This window comes from Suricata suricatta, chromosome 6 (assembly GCF_006229205.1).
Source record: "Suricata suricatta isolate VVHF042 chromosome 6, meerkat_22Aug2017_6uvM2_HiC, whole genome shotgun sequence".
Taxonomy (NCBI): Eukaryota; Metazoa; Chordata; class Mammalia; order Carnivora; family Herpestidae; genus Suricata; species Suricata suricatta.
In genome coordinates, this window is record NC_043705.1 from 58,630,831 (window position 1) to 58,653,471 (window position 22,641).

The 22,641-nt window shown below is 38.4% G+C and overlaps 1 protein-coding gene across 3 annotated transcripts in view; it reads left to right on the forward strand.

Moving 5' to 3' along the window:
* The window catches only part of ATP6AP1L (ATPase H+ transporting accessory protein 1 like), a 56,296-nt gene extending 33,928 nt beyond the window's left edge, over positions 1 to 22,368 (forward strand). For all 3 annotated transcript variants that reach the window (XM_029942535.1, XM_029942537.1, XM_029942536.1), the window contains 6 exons: positions 5,750 to 5,790; positions 6,047 to 6,108; positions 7,616 to 7,851; positions 13,459 to 13,509; positions 15,829 to 16,069; positions 20,713 to 22,368. In XM_029942535.1, the coding sequence (XP_029798395.1) occupies positions 5,750 to 5,790; positions 6,047 to 6,108; positions 7,616 to 7,851; positions 13,459 to 13,509; positions 15,829 to 16,069; positions 20,713 to 21,015 (934 nt within the window). In that variant the 3' untranslated portion in view covers positions 21,016 to 22,368. The remainder of the gene's footprint in view (positions 1 to 5,749; positions 5,791 to 6,046; positions 6,109 to 7,615; positions 7,852 to 13,458; positions 13,510 to 15,828; positions 16,070 to 20,712) is intronic.
* The last annotated feature ends 273 nt before the right edge of the window (positions 22,369 to 22,641 follow it).

Below are 22,641 nucleotides of genomic sequence, written 5' to 3' on the forward strand. Positions count from 1 at the left end.
TAAAAATAAATAAATAAACTATTCCTTAAACAAAAAGGGAATATTTTTCATCTCCCACAGCTTCCGGTGTGATCTATTTTCCACTTACCTTTCAGACTTTATTTCTTCATTAATCTGTTAGTTCATTCATACATGTAACATAAATGTTTTTAATACTTGGTACTTTTAAATAGCTAGAGACTGTGCCAGGTGTTGGGTCTATGATGGTGAGCAAAACAGATGGAGCCCATGCCTTCAGGAACTTTAAGTCTCGTGGGGGAGGTCCTCTCATTAACCAAATGTGAGTCATGTTGTGAAAGAAAAGTATGGGGGGCTATGAGCTCCATAAATAGGGGATCTGAACTGGTCTAGATGCTAGGAATAGTGTTCTCAAGGAAGTAACATTTAAGCTGTGATCTGTAGCACCAGGAGGATCCTACCAGGAGGTGGGGGAAAGGGGAGGACAGAGAACCTTCCAGGCAGAGGGACCAGCAAGCGCTAAGACTCTTATGAGAGAAGAAAGGAAGATGAGGCATTCAGGGAACCGAAAAAAGAGAGCTAGTGTAGCCAGAGCAGACCAGGGAAGGGGTCTCGTGAGGGGGCACGGCTGGCAGGTCTTTCAGGGCCTTAGAGGCCGTGGTGGGATGTGGTCTTCGTCCTGAATAGAACCATTTTGGGGCTGCCTCACCTTCACCTTCATGAAGGCGTCTTGACAGACTCATGATGGACTACCTGGTATATTGAAAACATGGCACCAGCCACTCAGGCCTATTGCAAGAGGTAGTGCAAAGATCTCTTTTACTGGACAAGGATCAGAAATTTTAGAGACACAGGTAGGTTTTGGTTTTTTTATTTTTTAAATTTCTTTTTAAACAGCATTTCTCAGTTTATTCACATAGGTAACTTTAGCCAGTGGTTCTTTAGTTCTTACTTTAGTTCAGAGATTATGTAGTAATGTGAAAATGCATATGTATTTTATCTTCAGTTGAGCTTATGGTATCCCATAAATCCTGATTAATTCAGTGTTATGGGTATGGGAAAGGCCTATCTAAATTGCAGTTTATTTTCAAAAAGAAGTGTAGCAGTGTTATTGTATGTTCATGACCATAGATTCATTGAAATGAAAATAAGCCTGTGTTGTCTTCTAAAAGCTTTTCATTTGTGAACACATGGAAATTCTTAATGAGTAGAGCAAAGTCTCAAGCCAAGCATAGTATCAGTATGGTAGTTTGTCCATGCATCTATCCATCCATCCATGCACTCATTCATTCATATACTTTTATTCAGAGAATATTAATTAAACTGTTTTGTTAAGTAGGTACTATATTTACAGATTGTTAGGCAGTTAGTTAGGCATGAGTTAGGAGAGAGAAAGCAGATGCTGGCCACACCCTCAGAGCCACCCCTAAAGGTTAACACCAACTTCAGAGCCACATCTAAGGGCTCACAGAACAGCAAAGGCCTATCCACTGTGCTGGCTCAAAAGCCATAAGGGGACTTTGAAGAGCAGAGCATGCGCACAAAAGCTGTAACTTACCCTTAGTACTTTTAAGGTCAGAACAAAAGCTCAGAATACTCATAAATATGCACTCCATAAATAAGTACAATTGTAACAGAATGCATCATGTATATGTGCATCTGCAGAAGCCAAAATATGATATATTCAGCAGCTGTCAATAAAAAATGTCAATCTGGGGCTCTTGGGTGGTTCAGTTGGTTGAGCCTTGGACTTCAGCTCAGGTCATCATCTCATGGTTTGTGAGTTCGAATCCCTCATCAGCTCACTGCTGCCAACACAGAGCCCGCTTGGGATCTTCTGTCTCCTCACTCTCTGCCCCTCCTCTGCTCTCTTTCTCTCTCTCAAAAATAAACCTTTTTTTTTTAAATGTCCATCAAAACCAAATGTACACGTGCAGAAAGCAGGCTTAAAAGAATGCAGCTAGAGCTTTCTTGGTGCCATTGCCAGTCTTGCTCTGGCCGTGGCCCACTTTCACTCTTGAAAGTGTACTGTAGTTATCTACTCAATAAACTCTATCTCCGTCTGGTCTTGGGTCTCCAATTCTTTGGTGCATCTGGGACAAGAACCGAGTGACCTGGTTACAATGACTTGATGATTTTTTTTAAATCTCATTTAGATAAAATATACCTCAGAATTTTCAGTTTTTGTTTGCCAAGACATTTTAAAATTGAGTACTTAACCCTGTATCATGATATGTGATCTTTGGATTAATGAAGTTCAAGTTAAAGAAATTTTAAAAGTCTCTTTGTATATGATGGTGTTATTGGAAAGCTTGAAGCTCTTTAAGAAGTATTGCCTGGGTATTAGTGTTTCTTTCACATGTTCAGTTACTTTGTAACTTTCACTACAGAGTTTGGATTTTACCTAAGATAGAGATCTTTTAGCTAAAGCACATCTTTATTGTAGTTACATGATTACTGATTGGAAAATTAAAGTAAATTTACAGGAAATTAAATTTCCTAATGCTCCTAGGTATGATCAGGCTTAGAGGACTGATTCATGCTATCCCTACTCAAATGAGACTTAATGTAAATCAGAATACTAGTTTATGAATTTTTAAAGGAAGGCATCTTTTTAAAGACTAAATTGGACAAATTTAGTCAGCTTCTTTAGTAACAAACAACTCCAGCTTTCCAGAATCTCATGATCTCAAACATTTATTTCTCACTCATGTTGCATGTTGACAGCTCTAGATGGGCTGTCAGGGCCTTGCTCCAGCTGTTTCCCATGTCTTGTCATTCCAAGACCTAGACTGAAAGAGCAGCCCCTATTTGGGCCATTTGTCATGGCAGAGGGAAAAGCGCAAGAGGTAGCAGGCGCATGCAGCATCTCTTAAAGTTTCTGGGGAACTGGCACACTGTTGCTCCCATTTATATTCTACTGGCTCAAGCAAGATGCACAGCCAAGACTTAACTCTGGGGCAGGAAATCTTCTTCACCTACAAGGAGGGGCTGCAAGGTATATGGCCAAGGGCAGGAATATATACATCTCTGGGGTTGTTTCCAGGGAGTTGGGAACAATCATACAATCCACAGTACTTACCACAGTGTTTAAGTATGTATAGAGGGTTTCTCATTTTATACATTTAGATATTACCTAACAACTTCCAATTACTATTGACAAAGTTTTTGTCTCCAACAGTTGCCTCACCTTTCTTTTCTTTATCCCCTCTACTCTTCCAATGTATTATTATTTACATTATTAGTTTCAGTAAGATCTGTCCACTGGTGTATGCTTAGACAAACAAAATGTGGCATATCCATACAATGAAATATTTCTCAGTAATAAAAGGGAATGAATACTGATATGTGTGTGTGTGTGTGTGTGTGTATAACAACATCAGCGAATTCCAATCATTATGTTAAGATTGAAAGAAGCCAAACACTAAAGAATATGTATTATTCTATTTATAATTCTAGAAAATGCAAGCTAATCTAAAGTGACAGCAAGTCTTTAGTTTTCCTGTGACTAAGAGTGGAGAAAACATTTCTCTGCTGGAAAAGTGCATGGGGAAACTTTTCTGGGATGTACATATTCTGTACCTTTATTACAGTGGTATGCGCATGCCCAGACTCATCAGATTGTATACACTGAGTGAATGTAGTTTATTGTACTTAAATTCTACCTTAGTAAACTTGATAAAGTGAGAAAAAGTTGTATGCATGCATGAATTTATTAAAAGCAATGAGTAGACATTCTGGTCAGCTATTTGTCATCTTTAGAAATTCTCATTGGATAATAGAGATTGCGTTACCAAGAGAATGGTATATTCAGTTTGTAATTGGTTTCATGTAATTCATTTTAAAGCACTTTACTGTTATACAGATTTAATAACTCTTTAGCTAAAATTATGTTTTGCATATGAATAATGATATGTAGGTGTATTTCTCTAATTGTAAATATAATAAGTTTATGTAATAATATATTTACATATAGGTCTTAGCAGTCTCTTACGTATAGAGTTTTATCTGCATTCTCATATGTTACAGGTACAAGTTATGAAAAATTTAAAATATGCAATAAACTAAAATTTTATATGACATTTACGACACAATTGGAGATTGAGTCACTTGACATAATATTTAATGTTAAAGTATTATTAATATTTTCTAGATATAATTGGTCTATTATTTTTTAAAGTCCTTATATCTTAGATATCTATACTTAAGTCATATGATATCTGATATTTTCTTCTAAATAATACTACAGAGGGGAAGTGGGTAAACTCATAAATGAAATGAGATTGCTTATGATTTGATAATTACTGAAGCTGTGTGGTTGGTACAAGTACATTGTGTGTTTTCAATATTCCATGATTATATTTAGGTGTATTGACAATATTCCATGATCAAAAGATGTGTGGATTTTCCAAGTTCACAATTTCACTTCTAGGAATTTGTCTTGATCTTCTCGGGGATATGAACAAACAATCCACAATAATGTTCAGTGTAGTATTGTTTATTAATTAGAAACAATCTAAATACTTAATAGGAATTTGATTGAATAAATTGATACCTTTTTATGATATAAATACTAACATGGAATTCTGAATTATGTCAGAAAATCATGATGAGCACTGGGTAATGTAGAACTGTTGAATCACTGTATTGTACATCTGAAACTAATAGAACCCTATATGTTAACTAATGGGAAGTAAAATAAAAAAATCATTTGAGAAAAATATGTAATTACATGAGAAAATATTTGTGATATATTTTTAAGTGGAAAAAATTTTGCACTGTTTTTAAATTTTATAAAAAGTAACTTATATGTGTTGTGTGTGTGCATCTCTGTGTCTGTATGTGTGTAGAGTGAAACAACAGAAGGATATATATTATACTTTATGTCCTAGGGGCGCTGGGTGACTCAGTCAGTTAAGCGATCCTACTCTTGATTTCAGCCCAAGTCATGATCTCATGGTTGGTGGGATCCAGCCCACATCCAGCTCTTGTGTGCTGACAGCCCATAGTCTGCTTGAGATTCCTTTTCTGCCCCTCTCTTGTGTGTGCACACTCTCTGTCTCTCAAAATAAATAATTATTTTAAAATAATTCATATCCTCATAATTTTCAGAAATAGCTTTTTGGCAATAGAATCTTTTTTAATTTTTATTTATGTAAAATGCTTATTTCATTTGAGAGAGCCAGTGAGTGCACAAGTGGGGAGAAGGGGCAGAAGGAGAGGGAGAGAGAACCTCAAGCAGGCTCCACACTCAGTGTGGATCCTGACATGGGGGTCAGTTTCATGAATGGTGAGATCATAACGTAAGCCAAAATCAGGAGTTCGACGCTCAAACAGCTGACCCACTCAGACGTTCTGAGTTTGTCTTTTTTTTAAATAAAAAGAATTGAATATTTTTGCTTTAATATAGTAAAAGTATAGTAACTATAAAATTTCATGGTAAAATATGTTATTGTTTTATTATTTGGTTTATCATTTGGTTGTTTTTGCTTAAATCTCAGTGTTTAGCACACTGGTTGGCACATAGTAGGCCTTCAATAATAATAGTCACTGGATAAGGATTAGGGTTGATATTTACAGATTTTTAAAAATCTGAATTTTTCATATTTTTTTGAAAAACATGTATTACTTTTTTAAATCAGAAATTCTCTATGAAAAGTAAACAGTTTTGACAGGTAAGTTTCTGCCTTCTACTTTGATGTATTATAAACTGAAATATTCTCCTTAAAATTTCTTATAAAATCTGAAATTTAGATATTTGTTCAGCATCTTTTTATTTTTTTTTTTCTAGTTTCATCTCTCGAACATCTTCAAATAACATGGTCGTAACTGGTAAGACCTATATTTGTCCTTAAGATTCCTTTAAGGGTTGGGGAGAAGGGTATTGTCCATTGTGGGCTTCCCTGAACACTGGTGATTGCAGCAGGAGTCTTTTCTGTAAAATCTCTTGAACTAGTATATTCTAAATTATTAGTCAGAAGAGGCTCAAGCCTGGTATGTTTCACATTGCTTAGTATTTTATTGTCATTCGGTTATATTAATAAATAAGTGACATTTAGCCTTTCTACTCGTATCATTTATTTGACAGATCAGCAGAGTCATGGAGATACGAAACAAACACAGAATTCCACAACAATACCAATCACACAGGTATGGATATTTTAGGTAACTAGATTGTCTCTTTAAGAAAAAATTAAACATGTTTCAATCAGGTCAGAGCCACTGTGAAAATATAAATAATAATGCTGTTAATAAGTAACATTCTTGGTTAAGCTTTGGGTGGGGAAATGTATTATAGTAGTCTTATTGTAAAGAAAAAACTAAAGTTTTACTTGCTCTTGTATATTTTCATTACAATATTCAGTTTTACTTTTGTTATTTTCCAGACAGGATCACTATAGTAACAGTTTATCTTTGGTTACTAGTAAGTTTTGATTGCTGCTGCCTCCTTAATTTCTCTTTTATCTGTACTTACACTGGAGTAATCGGTATGGAATAGTTGATGTAGATAAGTGGATCTGTTTCACATATAGACCTGCCTTTGTGACTTCCAGGGTCACGTACCGAAGTGCATTGTTTTGAGCTTCCTAGAAATCAGCAAGGGATTCATAAGAATGATGTTAGAATACCCTGTTAGTTTATGTATATTAAATGATCTGGAGCTGCACAGTCCTAAACAGTGGCCACTAGTCACATATGGCTATTTAAATTTAAATTCAAATGAAATAATGTTAAATGAAATTAAAAATTAATATCCTCAGTTGCACTGGCCACATTTCCAGTGCCATAATAGCTATATACAGCCAGGGGCTGATGCACTGGACAATGCAGATATAAAACATATCCAATATTCTAGAATGTTCTATTGGACATTAATGGTCTGGAGAATTATGCTTGGTATTTAGAAATCTCTTGAGTGTTTGTTTGTTTAACATGTTAATTTCTTTATTTTAAACTCCTGCATTATTCAGATTCTTATTTTCATGGCATGTCAAATTTTTGTCTTTAAGTACTAGACTTTTTTTTTTAGTAGCTTTGGATTTACAGAAAAGGCTGAACAAAATATAAGGTTCCTATATGCTTCCTCTATCCCTCCCCTCTCCAGTTTCCCTTTTATTTAACATTTTGTGTTAGTGTGGTACCTTTGATAAAGTTGGTGAACCAATATTAATAGATTATTATTAACTAAAGTCCATAGTTTACACTAGGATTCATGAGTTATACATTTTATGGGTTTTAACAAATGCATAATGTTATCTATCTACTGTTACAGTGTTTTATAGCATAATAGTTTCATGGCCCTAAAAATCTGTGCCTGACCTATTCATCCCCACTCTCTCTTCCAGCCTGGTGACTTATTAAAGTCTTTTTGCTAATATTAGTATTTGCAAAGTTGGCTTTTTTTTTTTTTTTTAACAATTTGGTCCTTTCCAATTTTGGTGCTTTGTGAAACTAGTTTCCTATACCTTTCTGGCATATGTATCATTTTAGCTTGTTATGATTGAGATGTGTCCACCAATCTCCTTTGTCCCACAGACTCTCGAGCTGGGAGGATCAGAGTTTTAATAGCTTGTGAATTGATCCTTTTATATCCCAGCAGCCTTTTGTACCATGGGAAAAAACCCATCTCTTAAATTTCGTTTGTTTGGTTAACTAGACTCTCAACGACACTCTGAGCAGACAAAGACATTTGGAAAACGAACCTTGGAATGCATTCAGCCAGCATACTCCAGTTAATGTCTCTATGGATGGAATTCCCTGCATTCTTTTCTGGGCCAAACGAATAATAATAAAATTTAAGAATCAGACCTGGCTGAATTTTACAGATGAAGCTTTTGGCCAGAAGGCAGCAGTGGACACTAGCAACTCAAACTGCAGTGAAGAAAGTGCCACGTAAGTTGACTGCTTTGCGGGAGGAGGTCCTTAGGGCGATGTAGTCTGTTAACTGGGCTGTCAAGTTTTCTGACATTTCAGAAGATGGAAGTAGGTTCATTTGTAGTGAACTTGAAACACATCTGAGAGGAAATGTTTAATGTCTAAAATGAAAGAAAAACCAGAAATTAATTTAAAAATATTTTTCCTAGTTATTTTCTTGTTGTAATACCTTGAGGAAAATCAGAGTTGTGGAAGAGAAGGTTTTCCAAACTCATTCGGAAAAATGAAGAGATTCCAGGCCTGGTATCAACTCCAAGTGTGAGGTGTCCAACTACTTTTGTCCCAGCAGGGAGGAAATCATGTGTCAGTGAGCAGAATCCTACATCTTCTACTGGGGGAACCACGAAGGCTGACTCTAGCCAGAGAAGAATCCCGATTCTAGAGAGTTCTGAAGTTGCTGAATGCTGCCAGTTTGCAGGGCTACTTTTGAATGGCCAGATTTCAGAGAATTCTTTAGAACAGTTCTTTAAAATAATTATAATAATTGCTTTTGATTTGAGACAAGCAGATTAAACAGGTATCCCTTTTGAAGAGAAAATCAGTGTCCAGTACCTTTCTCTGCTTTTAGTCATCCGAGCAAAGATTTTTTTGCTTGTATTTGTTTTGGTCAAGAAGGAGTAAGTCTGGCATGTCCCACTTGCTTTCTATAAATTTCCTTGCTTTCAACATTTGCTGGTATAATAATGAAGGCTTTTGGAAGATTGTCTGCATTTGTTCTGGCCTGGTTGAGATGGGCAAAATGCTTATGTATACTGTAGATTTGTGTGTGTGTGTGTGTGTGTGTGTGTGTGTGTATTTTTATATACTTTGGCATTTGTATTCCAGAACTTTACTTTTCATTTAAAAATTATTGACGATGGGTAAAAATGGATTGTATTAATATTGCAAGCTCTATTACAGGTGTTAGTAAGCATCTTGCTATTCAGAATGATTGTCTCCTATTAGACAGTTAGAGGATTGCAAGTGTAAGCATCCAGAGTCCTCCCAGATTTGTTCATTCTGTTGCAGCACAGACTACCACAGAGACTCCAGCACTGCTGACAGCTCAGGACTTAGTTCCTCGGGCCCTAATTAATTCCCTACAGGCCTCTTTATTTGTGGTCAGCTGCCTGCAGAGAGGCTGATTGCCTAGGGATCATCTTGCCTGTCTGTGGCTGACTGGCCCTCCTTGATTCCATTTATTCTGACCCCAGGATGTTTGTGGGGGAGATCAGAGCCTCACAGTTTTTTGCTGGGCTTTAGAAATCTTAATGATCACTGGGAACCCAGAAACAGAAAGAATGAAAACTTGGTTTCTAGGCCCAGTTCTGCCAGGGAGCTTTGTGACTTTAAAAATAGGAGCCGCCATAGAATCATCAGCTGTGAATGGAGATGATGGCATCTGTTCACTGTAACAGGCCTGGAGCACTTGCTGTGGACTAGGTACAGTGCAAGGACTTCACAGGCACAGTATCTGTTATTCCTCACAATGCTATTGTGAAAAAGTCCCTAAGTCACAGACGGTTACCATCCAAAATCAAGGCTCATAGAGGTTAGGAAATTTGCTAAGATCATACAGCTTATTTGGTAATAGAGCTGAGGTCTAAAATGTCTTTAACAATGGCATTTTACCTCCTATCTCTTAACCCTATCTCATAGCATCATGAAAATCAAATGGGGAGGGGCACCTGAATGACTCAGTTGGCTTGGGTCATGATTGTGAGTTCAAGCCCCACATTGAGCTTTGAGCTGTCAGTGTAGAGTCTGCTTCAGATCCTCCACTCTCCCCTCAGCCCCCACCCCGTTCCTCCCCTGATCTGCTCTCTCTCTCTCTCTCTCTCAAAGAAAAAAAAAACCTTAAAAAAATCAAATGGGGAAATGTATGCATGAGAACTCATCAGGTGCTACTCAGAGTGGTAGCATGATCTTCCTCACACGCTAATGATAAACTAGAGTAAAATAGTGCCTCGTCTGCTGGTGAAGAGACCTAGGGAAGCTTTGGTTTTCATAATGCACAATGGAATAATTGGTTGGGACCTGACTTTTCTTATTGGTCCCCACCTAATAATTCTCCTGGGATGAGTTCTGAGTGAACAGCATCCACCTCCTGGAGTCCTGCTCAGGCAGGTGTGCAGACATCCGGGATGGCCCCCCCAAGGGCATGAGTGGGAGGCTCCCCAGTACACGAGGCATGCAGGGACCAGATACTGAGATCGTCCCTCATTCCTGTGAACCGTGGACATCAGCGAGAGGCCTTTGCTCTGCTGGCAAGGAATCGCATATTCTCGGGAGTTACTGAAAGAATACACCCAAGTAAAGACATAACCATGTGAGGTCAAACGCACAAATTAAAAAAATATGACCTTGTTTTAGTGGTTGGAAACAAAATGTTCAGGGAAAGGCAAATTGTTGGCAGACAGATTTGCTACGGAAGTCTTTTTAAATAGTGAAAGCCCTACAAATAGAGCAGAATCTGAGCATCTGTGCATATTTTGAATTTAGGCAATTATAGTCTGGAGAATTCAGAGTCCGTTTTAAATGTGGGAGGTTAGGGTGCTTGGAAGAGTAAAAGCATCTCTTTTTTGAGTGACTTGCTAGGTTGTATTTCTCCTTCGTGTTCCCAGGTAATGGTGCAGTGCCTGGCACGTAACAGCCTCACTGAATGATTGTTGAGTTTGCTTCATTGAAATCAAGCATGTTCTTGACTCTGCAGCAGAGCATGTCAACAGCTTTCACTGAAACCAGGACTGCTGGAGAGACCGCTGGGAGGGTCAGAAGCTAGAGGCCATTGAGCTGCCCCATCTGGAGCAGGGGACAGCAGTTAGGGTGGCTGAGTGTGGCTTTGCTTTGAGTTTTAGTTCATCAGCTACAGAGTCAGTTTATAGATAACTACACTATTCTGATTCCTTGGAAGAAGTAGAGAAATTTCTGTTAGAGTAAGTGTCCAGTCAAATTTATAAAATACTACTCAAGAAGTACAGTTTATTTCTTTGAAGTTTTAAGTAATTTGTAACAGACTATCAGAATATTATTAGAGAAAGACCCTTTTGCTTTACTGAGTAAATTACCTTATAAGGTGTTTATAAATGAGTGCTTTTAATGCGTCTGAGCTTATAATTTTAAGAAAAAAGGTATTTCTCTTAGTAACTTGATTTATCAGGATTATTTTATAAATACCCCTTACCCCATAGATAGTATGAAGGTAAACTTCAGCTCAATCACTGATATTTCTATTTCTTGATAAGTAGGACCAAGTTAACGGGATTATGGTTTGTGAGGTTTTTTTCAAGCTTGTAATTTGACATTTTACAGCTATCCACTTTTGCGTTTTTGGTTTTATAGTGTATACTGAGGTGTTATAACTTCTAGACATTGTAATGTCACATAGCAGCAGCATCCTTTCTGTATTTCAATTTTTCACATATTCTCATTTCAGTTATTTAGCTTTTTCTCATTCTTATTTTTCAACCTTATTGAAATATAATAAAATATACTATGCTGCACATATTTAAAGTACACATGTTGATCAATTTTGATGTATTTGTACCCCCATGAAACCATTACTGTAATCAAAACAGCAAACATTTTCATCGCCTTCAAACGTTTCCTTGTGCCCCTTTGTAATCTCCTGCCACTCCCACCCCTCCAGGTAACTGCTGATCTGCTCTCTATCATTTTAGATGAGTTTGAATTTCCTAGAATTTTATATAAATATAGTCATATAGTATACACTCATTTTTAGTCTGGCTTCTTTCACATAGTATGATTGTTGTGATATTCTTGGGTTTTGTTGCACATGCCAGAGTTATGTTTCCTTTTACCGCTCAGTAGTAAGTATTCCATAGTATGGATATGCCACAACTTATTCATTCATCCCCCTCTTGATGGAAATTTGACTTTTGCCCCGGTTTTTAGATAGCTTTCCAAATAAAGTTGCTATAAACATTCATGTCTAAGTCTTTGTAGGAACATATATTTTCACTTCTCTTAGATAAATACCTAGGAGGGGAATGGCCAAATCATGTGATATATGCATGTTCAGCTTCTTAAGAAACCAACAGATTGTGGGTTGTTTTTTTTAAGTCATTGTACCATTTGCCTTCCCACCAGCATTGTATAAGGAGGGTCCACTTGCTTTACATGCTCACCAACGCTTGGAATGGCCAATGTGGGACAGTAAAGAAAATATTTTTATTATTTCTGCATGGTTAGCAATTTCTGGACATATTTTTACTAGGACTTGTGTTAAAAACTAAGCCTTGATGTTAGTAAGTTAGATTCATCGCCTTAGAAGAAAGCGTTTACCTGTCAGGAGAAAAGAACCTCAGGACCATGGACATGCTGCAGGGCTTGGAAACCCAGAGAGGCTTCTTGTCTTCCTCTTAGAGACAATTATTTACATTCATGGGTATTAGACCTGCAGCCATTTGTCTCTTTTACGACGAACTATTTGCTCCCATTCAAAGGCTAATAAAACTCTTCTGCTTACATTGGGAGGTAGGTACCTCACAGTGAGGTAGTACCCTTCTCTTTCAAGTTTCCAGGACAACTTTTGACACTAAGGAAGCAAATGTTTTCTTCCTCTCTCAGGAGGTGAAGGGGGAACGCTGTCTCCCTCTTATAGAAACTCCCGGATTCATAATGTTGGTGTTCTTCATCTGCATTACAAATCCCAGTATGTACAGGATGATATCTGGCTCTCATCATGTTGCTAAGGCAGGAGAATTCAGTTAAAAGGGGAACCGGAGCGCCTGGGTGGCTCAGTTGGTTAAGTGCCGACTTTGGCTCAGGTGATGATCTCATGGCTCCTGAATTCACAGAGATCATCAGCCTCTGTCCTGACAGCTCAGAGCCTTGGAACCTGCTTCTGATTCTGTCTCCTTCTCTCTACCACTCTCCTCACTAATAAATAAATATTTTAAAAAATCTTTTTAAAAACTAGGAACCAATGTGGTTATTGCCATGAGTTAGTAATAACCTGTCTCTGCTCCCAGAAATCTCCTGTCAACTTTCAGAAGTGTGTGAATAAATATGGATATTAAAAGCTCAAGAGTAGGTTCTTAAAAAAAATTAACCATTTCAATTACTGTATCATGGCACTTTCATCTTATTGTGGCTTTATTTTATATTTTACCGATAGCTAATGATGCTGAGCATCTTTTCATGTATGTATTAGCCATTTGTATTTTCACCATTTTTAAGTTAGGTTGGTTGCCTTCTTATTATTGAATTGTTAGTGTTATTTATTATATTCTGGATACTAGTTCTTTGTGTATATGTATTGTAAATATTTTCTCTTGTTTTGTGGCTTGTCTCTTTTTTTTGTTTTCTTAACACTGTTAAGAGTATTTCTGAAGAGTAACATTTTGAATTTAGTAAAGTCCAATTTATCAATTTTTTCTTTATAGTTCATACTTCTATATTTTTTTCAAGAAACCGTTGGCTACCCCAAGATTCCAAAATTCGTATGTGTTTATTCTAAAGTTTTACAGCTTTAACTGTTCTATTTTGAGGTAATTTTTTTAGTATAGTGTTATGTAAAGGTTATTTCTATTTTGATGGACTGTGTTATTTCTGTTTTCTTAGTTTATCTCTGAAGTTTGGTGATGCTGAAAGTCCCAAAGGTCTTGATATAAGGTAGGTATTGCTACTACTTTAGAAGGTCATATATTCAGCACTCCAGTTTAGCTCCATATAATTTACTCATTCAATCTGTAGTACCAAGGTCCTGCTATGTGCCAAGCACTGCGGCACGTGAAATGCCACATTTAACTAACTGCACAAAGTCAGTGATATTATGGTGGGATCTTATCGTAATGCTTTCTTCAATTTCTACCAAAGCATCTATATAGTTAAGACCTAGAAATTACATGAACTTGAGAATGTGATACTCTTTTCCTCTGAGCAGAGAATAAAACATATGTAAAGCTCTGAAGCCGAGCCTCTGGTTTGAAGTTATTTTCTATCTAACACCTTACAGTGAATCACATTTATCATTTAATAATAGCGAAAGTCCCTGTTAGCTGAATTTCCCAGCAGACAACACAGACCTACATTTTGCGTGCTTATGTATGGAAGAATATATCTGCTACACAGTTAGAAACTGTCCAGGAGTAGGGGACAATTTGAAGCATTATATATTTTTTCTTATAATAATAAAATGTTTCCATTTTGATAGGACCACCCTTTTCATGGAGACAAACAGCCGTGTCTCTAACATTACTTGGAACATCAGCAGGATGTGCTAGTGCAGTCTTTCCTGATCTGTGTTTCATGGAACACTTCTGCTCTATAAAAATACTGGCAAGATTCCTCAAGAAAGAGGATCTGTGTTCAGATGTGTTTGAGAAAGACTGCACTCCATGTCTTCCTCTTGGGGATTCACAGTATAAATTTATATATTAAAGTTCCTGTGAGGACATGCTCTTAAGGAAGATTCTTGCACTTGGTAACTTTGATTAACCTCATGTTTCCTATGTTTACCTTAGAAAGCTCTTTCCTCAGAGTATTTGTCTACATGTCATGGAACACTGTTGTTCCACTGATCACAATTTAGAAAGTACGTATCATCATATTCAGAGAAACTTTATAAGGAAAATAGAATCCCACAAGGTGAATAAGCATACATACAAACCCAAATACCCATATCTGTTTCATATAGGAATAAGGAATAGTCTTTATTCAAACAGCACTTTTTTTCCCCAAAAGGAAATTAGATTTGTGATTCTTATTTTTTCTGATGATGAAGGTGTGTGGCAGACACTGTCAGTACCCTAGCTGGGTCACTTGGGACATTTCCATCTGAGAATACTGTAGTCCACCTGCTCAATTTTGAACTGTCAGCCCTTCCTTACCTAAAAGCTTTCTTTAGACAGAGAGGTCCACTCCCTCTTGTCTCTACCTCAGCAGCTCTCCGTCCATGACTGAAACAAGTGTATACATACCCCAGCTCCCTCACCCTCAGATCAGATGATAGGCACGTGAATTACCCTGGCTCTTAGGGTACCCCATGGGCTTCAAACACCACCTGCCTATAGTGGAAACTTGCTTAATAATGTGTCCTTTTGGGGTGCCTTCTACTCCTCTGTCATTTCTCTTTTCCCCATGTGACATATTTTGAATGACTAAGTTGCCATATAAATTTGGGATCACCTCCCCACATACTTCTATTCACATTATTGTCTCAGGGTTTGCTTCTGTAGGAGCCCAATACATGTCCAGAAAACAGAAAAATCAGAAAATGTTAATCTATGAAAAGAACATGAAAATGAATCATAATTTAACCTCCATTTGAAATCACTAGTATTTTGATCTCTATTCTTCCAGAAGTTTTTTTTTTCTATGCAGTCATACATTTTTTTAATGAAGAAATGATCACGACATAGTATAACTTTTTATTGCTGGAGAATAGTCCATCCCAAATGGCTAAGAGTAAGGGCTCTGCTCTCAAATTGGATTCAAAGCCCTGCTCCCATACCTAATCTCTGAGCAAATTTGCACAAGTTATTTCTTGAACTCCTCTGGGTCTTTATTCTTCACCTGTGAAATGAGGATAGTAACATTATCTATCACATATTAAATAATAGAAGGGTGCTTAACACTGTAAAACCTTTTATTATTAGTTTTGACCATTATTTATTAAACTAATTCTGTATTAGTGCCCATTTAGTTTTCCTCAACTTTTGCAAAATAAAATCAGGTTTTGATTACAAAAAAAAAAAAAAAAGAAACAAGTTTTTGTGTGTATGTTTTTTTTTTTTTTTGAAGGAGTTTGTACTCTTCACGTTTGGGGTCTGCCCTGTCGTGAGGAGACTTCTCCAAAACTAGAAGTGAACTCTCTCCGAGCCAGTTCTACTACCTGACTAAAGGGGGCGCAGTTGCACTGTTAATAGATGATTTCCTGTGTAGGGAAAATCAAAGTGCTTTAGAAGTAATACTGTTTGTAATCATTTTCAGATTCACCCTTACCAATTACAAAAAGTCGTACATCCGGAGCTGGTTTAGTTTGCACCGAGTCGAGATTATTTTCAATAATTCGATCCAAGCAACTTTTAACGGCACTGGCATATATGCGCCCTCCAGCTCTTCCTACCACTGCCAGCGTGTCAGCAGCCTGCAGCGGTATGATGCCCTCTTGTTGCCCAGCTACGCGGATGATACGTCAAGCCTGTGGGAGGTCACTTTTGTTGATTTCCAGGTAATGAACTAAAACAGGTGCTCACTGCACCTGTTTGTTTGGCGCCAAAAAACCCCTCACATTTTCCCCCTAAATACAGATGTTTAAGTAAAAGGGAGGAATGGGTACCTTTAAAATAATATTGGTATTTCTTCTTTATCTTCTGGGTTTTGAAGTGGAAGAGGATAGAATGTTTCCTCTCCCTGTGCACTACCCCCCTCCTACGCCTCCTCCCCACTCGACTTCACATTCACATATATGCGGTCACTAATAATCACCACTGAGGAAGGCCAGCTGTCTCAAGTGGAGTGAAACTGTGCTGTGAAGCCCAGTGACTGACACTTCCAGGAGGGAGAGGCCTTTCTGGGGAGCGGAGCTGTTGGGCAGTTATTTTATTTCCTTCCGGGAGTGGAGCAATGATCCTATCAGGACAGATAAGAAATACATCTGTAGCCTGAGTGACAGCTTTGGCAGTTCGCATAGGAATGGAACTGTCAGCCAGGGAGTCAAAAATATCCCAGTAGATCCTCTTAAAAGTATTTGGGGAAAGGCATGGAGGCATGAAGAGGTTTCTTTTCACCACCAAAGAGGCAGAGGGACATCTGTCAACTTCCTCAGTCCTGTTTACTGTTTCAAAAAGTTACCCTTGTTCTTCCAACTCACTGAAATAGGCAGGGATTTGCTTGCCCCTATGGGCACTTTGCAGTCTTTTCCAAAAGTAAATAGATTTACTTCTTTCTCTCCAGCTGACGGGAGAGGGGTGGTGTTGAGAGGTACTTTGGGGTAGGGAAGGAGCTTGCATTCTAGTGTTTGAAAGAAAGTCTTGGTTTCAAATTGCTTGTCAGCTCCCTGGGTCAGCTACTTCACCCTCTAAATTTCTGACCTTTCTTTTATGGATGTAAAGAAATCATGGCCTAATCTATGTGACAACACCTAGGACTGTGTCGGTCGTGGACTAACAGTAACCACTACTTTGGAGTCCTCTCTGTGTGCCAGCACTGTTGTGGTGATTATACAATCTTTGTCTTCAAACCTCGTCATAATGTCACAAGATTGCTGTCCTTAGCCCTGTTTTACAAATGAGATGCTTGAAGCTCTGATGATTAATTTCTTAAAGTGATGTAAATGGTAGAGGCAGACTTTGAATTCTAAACTGTTTGACTTCAAAGGCACATTATAACATATATAATGCAGAGGTATTTATCAATATTTGTAAAATATATACTATATAGATTTTTCTCAGTTGCCCTTTAGAAGAGAAGCAGAGCAGGAAGGGCAGGAAGTAATAGTGAAAATAAGGAATAATTCACACATAATCTTGCCTGACTGGAACAGAGGAATTGCCTGATTTATACCTCTATCTTGTTTTGGAAATGACTTACGGTGACTTACAGAAACACTGTAAGAAAATTAACTTTGAAAAATGCACAAACCACTTCACACCTATTAGGATGGTTATTATTATAACAACAACAACAAAAACCCAAGCAAACCCAAAACAGAAAATAACACATCTTGGCAAGGATAAGGAGAAATTAGAAACTTGTACATTGCTAGTGAGAATGGAAAATGGTGTAGCCTCTGTGGAAAATGGTATGGCAGTTTCTCAAAAAATAAACAGCATTACCGTATAACTCAGCAATTCTACTTCTGGGCATATAATAAAAGAATTGGAAGCAGGGGCTTGAACAGATATTTGTGTGTTCATCGGAGCACTATTGACAATAGCCAAAAGATAGATGGTCACAGCCCGAATGTCCATCAGTGGATGAATGAAAATAAAGACTAGTGTATACATGCAATGAAATATTACTCAGCCTTAAAAAGGGAAGAAATTCAGATACAGGTAACAGCATGAATGAACCTTGATATTATGTTAAGTGAAATAAAGCAGACACAAAAGGACAAATATTTGTATGATTTCACTTATATGAAGTATCTACAGTAGAGAGATTTGGAAACAAAAAATAGAATGGTGATTGCAGGGGCCTGGGGAAGGTTGGGGAGTTAGTGTTCAATGGCTGTAGAGTTACAGTTTTGCAAGATGAAAAAGTGTTCTGGAGATGGATGGTGGTGATAGTTGCACAATAATGCAAATGGGCTTAATACCACTGAACTGTAGACCTAAAAATGCTTAAGATGGTAGATTTTATGTTATGTATATTTTACAAACAAAAAAATGGGCAAAGACATGGGGCTTAAGAAAAACAAAGGAAGAAAAGACTAGTTATGGCCACCAGTGAGGCCGGTACACAAACTCACAAGGCCATCTATCTGACCTGGCCGGGAGCAGCACAGTGATTTGGCTCTAAAGCTTTGGGAGCATCTAGTATATGAAAGAGTCGCCCAGTTACATGTTCTTGAGGTCCGTAAGACTACTGAAAGTGTGCGTGTGAGGAGCACTTTCGTCCCTGGTCTGGTGCGGCCTGTGCCAGTGTCTTTTAGCAGCAGCCTGACGGTGACCACCACAGGGACGTCAGAGGTGGGCCCTGCCGAGTCACCCTGAGTGTAAGCAGAGGGTGGAACGCGAGCTCAGTGCAGGTGAGAGGTGGCGGGGGCGATAGTGGCTAAGGCATGTGCACAAGAGTCTGCGCTCCACAGATGTGGCTTTGCCCGTCTGACTTATTCTAAGAAGAAAGTACAGAGAGACGTCACATGCATGGCAAACTGAAAGACTGCTGAAGTGTAGCAGGCATCACAGGCGTGCGTTTATCCAAAACTGGCTAATTTTTGCTTGTTCGGAATGCAGCCTCAGTGTTGCTGGATCTTTGATTTTTCAATAGAGGCTGGAAATCTGGATTTTTATGGTAAATTCTTAAGGTATTCAGAACTCTGGGACCAAAAGAACTCACCTGTGGGCTAGATACAGCATGTTTGTTGCCTGTAGTCCAGAGAATGGATGGACAGCATATCCTTCAGGCATTCTCCACAAATATGGTTCTCAACTAAGTTTTAAGAATTAAATAGCAGTCAATGTGAGGACATTCTCTTTACCTGGAGTTGCAGCATCGAATGTGGCATCTTTTGTCATTTCATCAAGAGCCTGACTCTTCAGGCACTATCCTGAAGAGAAGGACACTTGCCTCTTTTTTTTTTAATGCTTATTTTTATTTATTTATTTATTTTTTTTGAGAGAGAGAGAAAGAGAGAAAGAATACGCACACACCCCAGGGAGGGGCAGAGAGAGAGAAAGGGAGACAGAGGAACCAAAGTGGCTCCATGCTGACAGCAGAGAGCCCAATGTGGGGCTTGAACTCATGAACTGTGAGACCATGACCTGAGCCAAAGTCAGATGCTTAAATGACTGAGCCACCCGGGTGCCGCTCACTTTGCCTCTTCATAGAAAGGCAGGCCAGGGATCGCAGAAACCAGGCCAAGAGTTTCCTTCAGGAGCTGTTTTAGATTCAGTCGAGTGCACAGACAACTGGGCAAGCCAGGCCTCTGCAGTCCACGGCTACAGTCATTTCATCATGAAAATATGCAAAAGCACCCACTTAAGTCATAAAAATGAGTTGTCACTTAAGGCACTCATAGCTAATTCAGTTTTTTTGATGTATCCCTTTAAAACCAATTAGGTGACGTAGGTGATGCTGTGTAGGATTCGTTTCCAAAAGCCAGCTAAGTGTGGGAGCTGCCTTCCACAGAAGATTGCTCTTAGAGTAGTTACTCTGTAGCCCAGTTTCTTTCACTGTGAGTGTATTTAGATACAGAGCCATTTGTCAATTTGAACCTCTTCTAGTTCTAAGTATTTGAGCCACTTAATCTGCGCATATGAGAAAGCTCTTCTTTCCATTCTCTGTGCAGGCTGTAAAACAAAGGCTGGTATACGGCTCTTCAAACAGTACCAAGTCTGTATGGTACAACTAATAAAAAAGAGGAGGTAGCGTCTGGAGGAAGAAGAGACAGAACAGATCAGAAGCTGTGGAGTTGTAAACTGAGAAGTGACTCTGAAGTCAAACCGCCTAGGTCGGAATTATAACTTTACTACACTTAAAAGAATAAATACATAAATAAAATTCTTAAAAAAGCTTCACTGTGCTTAATGCTGAGTGACTCTGGGCAAGTTACTTAACTTTTCTGTGCTGTAGTTTACTTATCCATGAAACAGTAACTTATTCATACACTCTTGTGATTTTTAAATGAGTTAGGGCAATATTTAGTACATAAAAATCTTCAGTAAGCGTTAGCCTTTATTATTATCTATATTTTGCCTCATTGGGAATCATAATATTCCCTCTTAAGAGACTCTTCCTGTCTACTTCCTGTCAACAGAATCAAAGGGAGAAGGAACAGAGACTTATTATTGTTTGTGAAATTATAACTAACATTTATAAAATTTTGAGTGCATTTTGCATTTTAGAGACACCACTAAGTTAGTTTTTAAATGAACTAGAATATTTCTAAGGATCAGGTTATAAGAGGTTTTATTTCAGGGCCTTGAACGTCATAAGCCTCTTAATTATGATAAACATACATCTTGGAGTATCTGGATTGGTTTTGATTAAAAATTGTTTCACTGTTAGATCGTGTGCTCCAATTATTCAGTAAAGTATGGCTCCATTGTTTTAAATTTGGTTAATGAGGAGTCTAGAACCCTCAGCCCAACTGACAGGTAGATCTTAGGAGAGAAAGAATACGTGACTTCAGCTTTTTCTCCTTGACAGATCCAAGGCTTTACCATCAAGGGGAGGCAGTTTGCCAAGGCCCGCGACTGCGCCTCTTCCTTCTCCCCCGCCATTCTGATCGGTCTGGCCATGTCCCTGGTCCTGCTGCTCGTGCTGGCCTACGCTCTGCACATGCTCATCTACCTGCGGTACCTGGAGCGGCACTACGATTTCATCGCCTCTCCGGCCCACTTCCCCCACCTGAGAGCTCGAGATGCCGCAGAAGAGAAGGAGCTGCTGAGGAGCCAGGGAGCCGAGTGCTATGAACTGAGAAGCCAGCAGACCTGCCAACCTTACGTGTAACAGCACAGACCCTCTTCCTGACGAAGTCCGCAGCGGGCGATGAAAGGAGTGATCTCCGTGTGTCCTCTTTGACTTGCGATATAAAGTTTTCACCCTATGGCTTGATTAAAAAAAAAAAAAGGAAATAGATGGAAAAAATACATTTTGGAGCATCCACTGGCCTAATTGAGCCAATGGAAAAGTTCTCCTGGGAACCCTTAGAGATAAATATGATTATTGCCCCAAACCTACTTTGAAAGCAAAGGAGTATTTCAAATTAAGGGAAAAAAAACAAAGCACAAAACAAAACTCAAGAAGCAAACAACAACAGCAAAACCCAAAACCAATGATCCATTTAGAGAAGGGAAAACATACTTGGTCCTCCTTGTTGTGCCAGTTTGGATGTGATAAGTATAGAAAGAATAAGTCCAAGGTTATCTGAAAGTTCTGAATTTTAAGAATTTTGTAACAGTTTGTAGTTTTAGAAATTATATCCCAATGTTGTTTTAAAAATTAGTCTCTTTCACAGAGCTGCTTAGGGAAGAGTATTGTCATTATGGTAGAACACTTTATTCAAAGGCTTTCTTGTCATTTTACTTTGCTGTTCAGAGGCAGCCCAGTTCAGTTTGTGGAGGGAGGGGTAATAGTCTTAGAGTTTCTTCTCTTTTCTATCTGGCTTTCGTGCCAAGGCCTGTCTCATTTGTCTGGTGCAGACCTGCAGTAACCCTCCTCGGTGCCACCTGAAATAAACAACTGAGCTGAGAACACTGTGCTCGCTATGCAAACACAGGTTCAAGGCAAATCCCGTAAACCCCCTTCCAATGAACTAGTGCTCCTTAAACTCTTCTTTCATAGCAATTCTGCTGTTACTGCCACTCTTCTTACAACCCCCTTTTTTCTGTATGGATTTCTCTATAGTCTTTTCCAGCTCCTGACAGATACTAAAGATTGTCTTGCTCTGGATTTTCACCAAAGCTTCTCTAATATGTCTTGTATATTAAAGAGATTTTTTGTGTCAAAAGTACATTGCATTTCCCTAATGAGGGTTCCATACATGATCTGCACAAAACTTAGAAAGCTCATGGGAACAATGTGGGAGAGAGGGTCCTGCACAGAGAAATTGGATCTTTCGGGAAGCTGTGGTAATGAGTTTACAGTCTCATACCGTCTTTGACATCAAGTGTGAGTGACAATGATTGGGGTTTCTGATAAAACAGTCTTATGTTGGACTTTCTTTTGGTTATGTTATTCTTGGCTGTGAATATAGATTTGGTTCCAGCCCTCCTCAGAATTGTGTAAGCTCCTAACATTTTATAGTGAATTTGTTTGTTTGTTTGTTTTAGCACTGGAGTAAATTCTGTGGTCTATAGCTAAGAATCTTGATTCATGTACTTATTTATACGAAAGTTGATTATAGGGAACATACCCTCAAGAACATTGGAATCTTGGATTGATTATTTTATCTGTTTAGCCTAAAGCCAATGAGTACACTGTTAGCATTCGAGAGTGGGAAAGGGATAGCTCATGTCATTTCGTAAGGAAATTTTCATTGTGGTCACTTTGAGTGTCCATTAGTGGTGTAAATCGTTGCTTTGGGTAGGCCAAAGGTACTTGAAGGGAGAATATAACTTATGATTCAACCGAGAC